Source organism: Cottoperca gobio, chromosome 22 (genome assembly GCF_900634415.1).
Source record: "Cottoperca gobio chromosome 22, fCotGob3.1, whole genome shotgun sequence".
NCBI lineage: Eukaryota > Metazoa > Chordata > Actinopteri > Perciformes > Bovichtidae > Cottoperca > Cottoperca gobio.
Genome location: NC_041376.1, coordinates 462,965 through 473,532, shown reverse-complemented (window position 1 = coordinate 473,532; position 10,568 = coordinate 462,965). Strand labels below are relative to the sequence as shown.

General features: G+C 38.6%; 1 protein-coding gene across 1 annotated transcript; it reads right to left on the bottom strand.

Annotated features, from left to right (window-relative positions):
- Positions 1-1,345: 1,345 nt before the first annotated feature.
- Positions 1,346-9,068, bottom strand: pgrmc2 (progesterone receptor membrane component 2). The gene is made up of 3 exons (XM_029459921.1): positions 8,646-9,068; positions 5,194-5,349; positions 1,346-3,012 (listed from the first exon to the last, which is right to left on the bottom strand). Exons 1-3 carry the CDS (start codon positions 8,986-8,988, stop codon positions 2,915-2,917), a joined length of 597 nt encoding a protein of 198 aa, XP_029315781.1. The 5' UTR covers positions 8,989-9,068; the 3' UTR covers positions 1,346-2,914.
- Between the last annotated feature and the right edge of the window lie 1,500 nt (positions 9,069-10,568).

Sequence of the window (10,568 nt, the reverse complement as noted above, 5' to 3'; positions counted from 1 at the left end):
TAAAGAATAATAATTTAAAAAGAATTGGGATGAATAAATGTCAATGATATATAATTATAATTAAAGCCAGCATATGTTAATAAATCCATGCTAAATAAATAATAAATATACGAGTAATCAATTTAAATAATATATCAATTCTAATAAATTCTTCTTTAATACATCTACGCTAAATAAAAAAATAAAAATAATGCTATTTATTATTACTTTTTTTCTTCTATTTCTTTTCTTCTATATACTCAATTATTTACATATTACTAGTTATTTTTCGGACACTTGTAATTTTTATCTTGTCTTGTACTGTCGTATTCTCCATATGCTCCTTTTATGTGTGTCCTACTTACAGTGATTAGGACTAGAGCACACTCTGGTCATGTCCCCCTTGTATTCGTGTATCTCTGGATGTGTCAGCTTGTGTCTCTTGTATCAGCGAGATGTGCGTCGCTGCACAGCCGATTGTCTGTAAACATTGTCACCCACTTGGTGACTTTATAATCTAATTGCATTCTCTGTTCGTAGAGCTTCATGGTAGTGTTTGAACGTCACATTAGACCGTTTGACTCTCTGTTGTGTTGTTCCATTTCTGCAGAAATAAAGAGCTCGCTTCTTTAACTTCTTTATTTCAGTGTAATAGATTGACTTCTCACAACAACCCTTTGGTTTAGTTTGCATTGTCCACGACACACTTCATTTCTTTCTTCTTAATGATAGTAAGATGGAGTTATGTTGTCATTAAAAGCACCTAATGAGCACATTAATATATTTATGTCCCCCTTAAGCACTCATAATTAAAAAGGTTGCAGTTAAACATTGTTTTCTTCAGACCTTAAACAAGCCCATAACACTTACATTTTACTTTCTAATGAAGTGAAATATTACTAACTCCCGATTAATGCCCAGTTCCCTTCCCCTCTCGTTTCACCGTCTCCACATCTGGAGTTAATCATCGCTCACCGAGAGGTTCGCCATGAAGCGGTCTGCATGTCGTACATTTTGTTCCTGATCCACTGTTGACTCAAGATGTGCAGGAAAAACATCGTCTCACTAAAACTCAGTGCAACAAACCTTCCTGTGGTTCGTCGGAACTCATTTATATCTTTATTATTATCATCATTTCTTCATTTTCTTTGGAAAACGTCTTCATTATTAGAATAAATCAGTCTGGAGAGGAGTTTCATGCATTCGTATTTCCTCAAATATTAAACTTCACACAACAGTAACGTCTGCAGCGTTGTATTTCCTCACACACACACACTTAATATTAAACTTTTTAATGAACTATAAAACATTTTCCCGCTAGTGATCCAATTATGCTTCCTCTAAAAGCAAATAAATACCAGACGTCTTCAATTATTAACCAAATCGATTTATTATGCATGAACAAATCCCTTCCTGCCTCTGTCACGCAGACACGCACACACACACACCCAACATTTAAATACATGACGTGGTGGGAATTCGGCATAGCTCACTTTGTTGTTGCACATGCTTTAATAAAATGATAGATATATTTACAGGATAAGCAACGTCTCCGAACAAAATTTCGCAAGAACAGCTCCCGGTCCCGCCCTGCAGCACTTTGCAACACTCCTTTTTTTTATTTTATTTTTTCGGGGTGGGGTGGGGGTTGGGGGGGGGGGGGGGGGATTGGGGGGGGAGAGATTTACCCTTGTTTAAAAAGAAGTTCAGAACCAAAAGAAAAAGAAAGAAAAGAAACCATGGGGGTTTTGGCCAATACGACAGAGCATTATACATATCTGGAGTTCTTCACTACATAAATATGGCAGTAACACTGAGTAATTCATACGGTCTATTTACAGAGTTTGTGAAGTGGGGAAATATTACAGTCTGTGCGTGGACGACTGACAGAACGTATGCCTTCTTTAAAGTCTGGGGGGACACCTCCATCGCCTCCTCTGTTACAACGGTCAGGACTGACAACAAACAAAATAAGGCACAATTAATACTTGGACCATTTTCAGGGGAATCTACAGACTTGCAGCCGGCGTGTGAGGCATGTAAACAACTGAGTCCATTGATTAGGACCGCCTTACCACCTTCCCTTTGTATTCCCGATCGGTGATTCAGTCCGTCTGATGTGATTCAAAACAGGTTTCATATGGCAAAGACCTTTAACCCCCCCCCCCCCCCCCCCGCCCCATCCAGAAGAAAAAGAACTTCCCTCCCTCCCTATATGCTACTCAACAAATACAATCACATGGTGACAAACAAAGAAAACTAGTAGTGCATACACTACAAACACAACAGGAAAATGCGACGCCCCGCCAATTTCCACAGCGCCGGTTCTTAGGCCGCGGCGCCGCCCCCTCAACGAGGAGGGGGGAAATCATTTGAACAAACAAAAGAACGACTGATTGATAAGCTGTCCAAAGCTGAAGCAGTTTCAGTTGTGACTAAACCAAAGATAAAAAGAGAGAAATCCGTTTCCCCGTCCCGATCATCTTCGACCATTCTCTCCCTCTGACCAAACACCCAGCGCTCGGCGCCGACCACGATGACCACACGTCCCGCCCCCCCTCGGAGAAATGACTAAAATATTTTGTGGTTTTTGTTTGAAATACATCTACAGGCACAACCCCTCTCTCGTCTCCCCCCGCCCCCCTCCCCCTGACATGTTTTCTGTTATTTAAAAAAAAGCCCTCATTGAAGGTTTTCAACCGCTTTCTGTTGGTGGTCATCTTCGCAGGATGAAGAGGGAGGGAGGTCTGGGCGGTGAGACTTGAGTCCTGCCCTCCAGAACAGCCACGGCACCGGACAGATTCAGGAGGTGAAGAGTTTTTGGGGAGTGGGGGCAGGAGAAAGGAGTGGCAGGTAGATGGATGGGGCAGGAGGAGGAGGGCGGTCTGTCGCAGCTGTTTGGGGCTCCTGGCTTTGGTCGGTGCGATGGACCCGCTCAGTCGTGCTTCAGGTGGTCCTTGATGTCCTCCTCGTCCGTGTACTCCGACGGCTCGTCTCCGGGCTTCAGCAACCTCCCGACGTAATCATATTTTTCTGGAAGATATCGAAAGAAATGCGCGTTAAAAAGAAGGCGTCACAGAAAGATTTGACCTTCTGTCCCAGAGAAGGATGGGTGAAGGGGTTCCTTTCACAAGTCTATGACCGTGTTACCTCTCCAATGGTCCCCTCTCGCGGGATGCGGAGGGGAACGTGGGGAACTTTTATCAGATACACTAGCAACAGTAAGAGCTAGCACCTCTTGTGCCAGGCTAAGTTTGATGCAGTTCAAAGTATTACTGTAAACCAGGACATACGGCGTGGGCGATGCACGCGACAGATGTCATACAAACTTAACATATGTTCATCAGTTTGCTGAATCCCCCCCCCCCCCACCCCGAGACCAGACCTTTGGCTAAAGGGTGTCGTGCTATATTTGGGCCTTGGGACAGTTAAATATGTAGTACATAGTAAATTTGAGTCTGCCTGGGCCCCCGCTAACTTCCTTTGACAAATTGAAAAGACTTACAGACGTCTCTTCAAGTTGTCAATGTGATATACACATCTTTGATTCGGGTGTCCCCCTCCCGTCTGCACACCACGTCATTACTTATTTAAAAAACGTTTTAAAATTATTTTATTATTATTAATTAATTAATGTATGTATATATATATATATATATATATATATATATATATATATATATATATATATAAATATATATATATATATATATATAAATATATATATATATATATAAATATATATATATAATATAAATATATATATGTATATGTATATATATATATATATATATATAATATAAATAATAAATAAAATAAATATATGTATTATTTTATTTATATTATTATATAATAATAATAATAATAATAATAATAATAATAATAATAATAATAATTATTATTATTATTATTATTATTATTATTATTATTATACATCTGCATTCTGAATTTAATTGCCCATTAATTTTCTGATTAATCTAAATTTGCCCTCTCTGAACATCAGGGCGATCTCTGGACTCTCGTGTTAACAACAGTCTGCGAGTAATTTACTGACTTCTTCTTACATGATTTAATCAGACACTATTCAGGGCGGCCAGCTTCTAAATCTGCCCAGTCCAGCTTTAAATGTGTTATCTGCATCACTTTGAGGCGAGTGTCCAGAGACTTGTTATTAAAGTAGAGGCCTCACATGTTTCAGTCCAAAATTAGACGCCAAAGATTCAAAAAGCAGCGTTGACTTTCAAATAAAAACACAAGCTTTGAGTTGATGTTGAGGGAAGTGTTTTAAATGACAGACTATAATAATAGCATTTAAAACTGTGTGACATTAACACTACAAGTACAGAGTCATCCACAGATTTGACATTCTGACGTATAAAAGAATGTGAATAAAAGTCCTTTGTTTCCTTAGAGCTTCCTGTTTTAACACAGATGTGGGGGCAGAGGATATTTTTAGTTTGGGTTCATCTTTGTCCAAAGTTCACTCAAAGATTAGTTCAACTGACAATTTCAGAAATATAAATATAGAAAAATATATATATAAAAATAATTTTAAAATAATATATATATAAAATAATAATAATTAAAATAAATATAAAAATAATAATAAAAAAAAACTATATATAAATATAAATAATAATAATAAATATATTTATAGTTTTTTATTATGACTTCAATGTGCAACAGTGCTGCAGAATAGGGTTTGAACAGATGATCTCGTGGCTGCACATCTGTTGTTATTGTACGATTCTTTCCCTTTTAGTTTTAACCTGTAAGAATACTACTCTGACATTTAACATTGTATATTTCTATTTTGTGCAAACAAACAAAATATGCATTACAGTATAAAACATTATTTCTGAGCTTCCTCCTCTTTGGACGCACGGGAAATCTGCAACCTTACAATCTATTTTCTCTACAAGCAGAAGATTTATTTCTAAATATAAAGCAAAGCAAGAAATATGCATTAGAAGACATTAAAACTGAAGGACAGTGTGTGAATCTGTTCAACGGCCTCATTACAAATGTGTGTGTACCGGTTAGCAGCTTTAAATTGCCCTAATTTAACAATAAACAAACTTTACAAGCACAAAAAAACGAGTTTGAGCCGACTAAATATGCAGAGGCTGTGGGCCATGAGCACGATGGATGCATCTGTGAAATCTGACTCGGATCAATATCTGAGGAGCCGATAACATCAGCAGACAAGCTTACCCATGAACTGCATCTCCCACTCCCGCACGCTCTCCATCTGTACAGCGTTGAGGTCTGACAAGTCGTCGTACTCGTCCCACAGGGCGTCTTTCTCCAGGCAGAAGGTGGCCAGGCCCCTCGAAGCATCCCGGCCCGCGAAAATGCCGTAAGGACCATCTGAGGGGGGGGGGGAGGGGAAGAGGAAAGAGAAGTGTTTTGTTTGGCTTTAAAAACAAAAGTGCAACATGCTTTGTACCTGTTGACTTTCTACTCTAATAAAATAGAAGCTTCCGCTGTTTCAAACTAATTTAACGAGAAAAAGTGATTTAAAACTACAAAAACAAAAACAGATCCAGTCCTGCAACAAGTTCAGCACCCGGCGGCCTTGGCGATTAACTCAGACCTGCGTCATGTGACTGCTGCTGCTGCTTCACATTAAGAGCCTTCAGGACTGCCAGGAAGTAAGGCACTTGAATGCAGCGCAGATACAGAGTTCACATTCACAAAAGGGAAAAATCAGTCCTGAAAAACCGGACGAGGGTGACGAAGCAGAACTTCTGGTTTAATCGTGTGATGATGTTATCAGAGCTGGGAGATGTATTAAAGATGAAATGAATGATCTCTTACGTGATGATTTGTTGCATTTCTTCGACTCTGTAAAGAGTAGAAACGCTGCTCGTCAGTCTAATAAAACTATAATTAAGTTTCTTGTTGTTCTTATCGACAGCTAATATCAGTTGGAAGGATATGTCATTATATATTACACGATTACAGACTCAGTTTTTAGTGCTCAGCAATCGACCGCAACTAATATACAGATTTTACATTTGGGAAATAAAGATGGTGGCATCAGAACTACAGATGCTGATTATATTACAGATGTTTTGTCTGTAAAATGTCAGAAAACAGTGAAAAATGTTTGTCCTGGTTTCTCAAAGTCTTGTTTGTCAGTCATGAACCCAAAGACATTCACTTTAATATGATAAAAAACAGAAAAGGCAGGAAATCTCCATATCTGAGGCTGAAAACAGCATGTTCTGCTACTTTTACATGGCAAATTAATGAAACACCTCGAGGCAGTCAATCATTTGTTGTCCTGTCATGTAACGTCCACCAATAACAGCTCACGTTAAAAGGTCGCCATGATTGCACAGTCGTATTAGAAGACAGACACGGTGTTGAAAATGATGTTTTATTCTCAGAACTTTCCACTGATTGATATCTGACCTCTTCAAAAAGGCCCTTGTGATATTCAGCCTCTATAGTATGTTTTCTCTTTGTGAAGAACATCATCTGACCAGCATGTGAGAACTCTGCAGTCCCTCAGGTTTCCTAAATTTAAGTTGTGCAACAGAAAAACTCAGTCAATACTCCCAAGCATGAAGCAAAGACGCCTTATCACCTCACAGATTAGATGTGCTCGTACCTTACTCGACTGCAAAACAAGCATTTTACAGATGAAACTGCACGTCTGAGTAACACTACAGCAACATATACGGATATTCTTTTCTTTCTATAATTGGAATAATGTTCTTTATTTAAATGTCATGACTCGCAACAAATGAAGAAACTACTGAATCAGATCGTCTCGGCTGCACCGAGCGCTCCAGCTGGACTCTCCTCTAAGCAGCTGTTATTTTCATTTCTGATTCATCTTTGGGTTTATAAAATGTTTACAATAACGATACATGCACATGCTTCAGCTGCTCATCTCGTCTGAGCACCAAAGCAAATCCAAAAGTATTGAAATGAAACGCCAAACTTTCCCCTTTCCAGACGCTGAACCCAGAAAATGATATTTGGTGTTTATAACTTTAATCGACGACCAAACGGGTCAGAAATTACTTTTCTGTCAACTCTGAAATGGATTCATCAACTAGCTGTCGCAGCATTAAGTCCACTGGGAACAACACCAACTATAATAATAATAATAACAAGCATTTCACACTAAATGACTCGTATATTAGTTATGGAACTTATTGCCTGTTCTTTCAATTTTTGTATTACAGCTCAGTCTTTGATGAATTGTTCCTTGTTTAAGTGTGAATATAATATCTAATAAGGGAGGTATCTTTTGTCATCTTCTAACCTCTCCTGCACAATGTTACAACTGTCTTTTTAAAATCTATTTATATGTACAAATAGTTTCCAGTTGAGTCAAACAAACAATGTTTCTACATGCCATGTGATAAAAAGCTTCAGGCGCTGAACCAAGAAAATGTTTAATATCCAGTGTTCATAACAGACTTTGAGTACCAACAAGTCATAAACATGTTTTCTGTCGACTCTGACACGTGGATTAATCAACTCGGCAGCCTGAACTGTGACGGACACAAACTACACTATTTAAAACTCCAGTTTGTCTTTACTGTAAAACTGTGTCATAACGTGTGGAGCTGGATAGATTCAGGCCGACTTGGCTCTGCGCAGGTGGTGTCGAATAGCAGACACATGACACTGTTGGGAATGCTGTTTGAATAATTATAGTTTATTACAGAGTTGCTTTGCATAGTCAGAGAAAAATGTTGAGTAGCAGGTTTGCCTTGCTCTGCTTAAAACTCTACTTTAGAAAATATAGCTAAAATAATGTTAAGAGGTTGAAGCATTGGTGCAAAGTAAATGTACTGTACTTAAATACACGTTTGCTTGTTTTAATGTTCTGCTACTTTCTACAACACTACATTTCAGAGGACTTGACCAACAACACATAACAATAATGAGTATATGAAATCCAATGCATTGTTATACAGTAAATTAAACCACCCAACATTATAAGACATTAATAAAAATAGCTCTATTGCAACCAGCTACAACATGAACATGCATCTTACATGTTACTGAATCAATAATATATAATAACGAAGCAACTAAAATGCCTATTTGGCTGCACAGTGAGTACTTTTACACTTTTACTTCAGTAAAATGTTGAATGCATGACTTGTACTTGTAACAAAGTGTTTGTTTTTTAATCGTAGCATTAATACTTTTGCTTTAGTTGAAGATCTTAATACTTATTCCACCACTGAAAGTTCCCAATATTCATGCAGGTGAGAGCCATCAGTGTAAACAAGCGGCGGCTGCAGACGAGACACCCAGACAGTGCAGTGTCTGTGTGCACGTCAACAAGCTAACAGGCTAGCGTTAGCAGCAAGGCTAGCTTGTTAAAATCTCCAGTCCTTATAACCAAACTTTAACTTAAAAGTTTGACATGTTTAGTGACCCTAAATATAAAGTTTAGAGGTGTTCAATCATCCCCATAACAAACATGACCCCCCCCTCCCCCTAAAGCAGCCATGCTAGTTAGCTAACATCTCGCACCTCATTCAATAACATAGACAAAGCCAAAAAGAGCTAAGCTAGCTAACCACAACCGTTTGCGCCCAATTTTTTGTCCGGGACAACTCACCACAGTAGGGACATGTCAGCTACCTCACCCGGCTGTCAGGTGCTTATTTTGTCGCTATCCTACTCACCTTTTCCGTAAAACTTTTTGCCGCTGGTCACATCGAAAATTTTCATGTTAACAGCCATCAGGATGCGGGGGTTCTGGAGTCCGTCGTACTCCCGCAAATGCTCCAGACTGAAGTCCCGTCTCCTCATCTTGGGAAGCGCCGAGGCCTCGTCGCCCTGGGCCGCGTCAGCGACGAGCCGCCTGCCCCACCGCCGGTAAGCCGCGAGACAGATCGCCACCACCAGAACCAAAATACTGAGATTCAGCAACATTGCGCCAAGGCCGAGCCCGTCCGACTCATCCGCTGCCCCCTGCCCGCCGCTTGTGTCAACTGGTCCGCTCGAACTGTCTCCATCGTCCGCCATACTGCACGGTTAGCGCCTACCCGCCCCTGGCCAGATGCTGCGTTCACGACCTATCGGAAAATAGCGGAACCACTAGTTGAGCGAGAGGTTACATTGTGTTATTTGGTGCAAGGTACAGCTGTGCTTCCTAACTTCCTGATATCGGGCTGCGACTAACTATTAATTTCATTATCGATTATTCTACATTATCGATTTTTTTTTTTTTTCGATTAATCATTAAATCAACTTGTCAGCATACTGACAGAAAGCATCAGATCACTAGTTTCCAGGAGTCAAAGGGACATTATACATGTCACCAAAATCCAAAGATCTTCACTCTGTACTTTGTAACTATTTCTTATCAAAAATATCTGGGAGAAGCAGAACATATTCATATAAGAGAAGCTGGAACTTTTTTAAGTGTCCAAAATCCACTTGGCCTGGCTTAGCAAGATACCCAGCACCAACAGCAATGATATTTATTGCTATAACTAGGGTTTTTTTTGCTGTAAATTATACTTTAATTTAATTTAATTTAAAAGCATTTCTACCAAGGAATATAATATTTACATTACAGCTCAGAAAATATTTGCGAAAAGGGATACTCCAGGAATTGTATTTTAGTAGTTAACTCCAAGAGGCAGGCAAACGTAAGAATAATCAAAATCATAGCTGCAGAAGCCAAGACATTGTCCCTTGTGTGCGTCATTTTAAAATAACATAAAAAGACAAGAGAAGAAAATGTACCGACAGAAGATTCAGCAGAACAACCAAAAACTATTACTTTATGTTTTAGTATTTTACGTTATCATTGAACATGTTTTTATTTTATTATTAATTCATTTTATGTACCTAATTTGGCATTGATTTGTTTGCATTTGTCCTGTCTTTTTTCTTTGTATCTTTTTCTATCATGCTGACTACTTGCACCTTTGCTTCATCACTATTGTATTGCCCAAATGTTACTGTGTTGTCTATTTGTTCAATTAGGAAAACATCAATTAGGAGATTGTAGCGGTAAAAAAAAAAAAGGAAATAACTTATTTTAGGGGATTCAGGTGCATTTTGAGTCGTATTTTAAAAAAAAGACTTAAACAGAAACCTAAACAGATTAAACTATTAAACATACATGACTCTAAATTAAACAGCAGCAGCTGACAGTTCAGTTTAGAACCACATCTCACTCAGAACTGAGTTTTACGAGGGACACGTGAAGGCAGCAGAACACACACCTACATCTGACTGGGCTGTTGATGTTTTTTGTCCCTCCATCGGGACCCGTAGTGTAACAAACAACCATTAACTTGTAATGACACAAAAATTATTTCAATATTTTCTTATTTAAACTTTTCTAAATATACGTTTGGTGCACAATTATGATCATGTGAGCCGAATGAGGTACAATAGATTACTTCTTATTTGTGAGCATGTTTGCTTAACATTAAATAAAGGGTTGTCTTGTTTTTTTAGCACACACACCCACATTCAGCTGTTATCTCGAAGCTATTTGCACACTTTAAGTAAACACTTTTTCCTTCAAACAGCTCGTTTACTCTGAGTGAAAATGCACTCGGTAAAAATAAATCTTACTTCTGATTTAC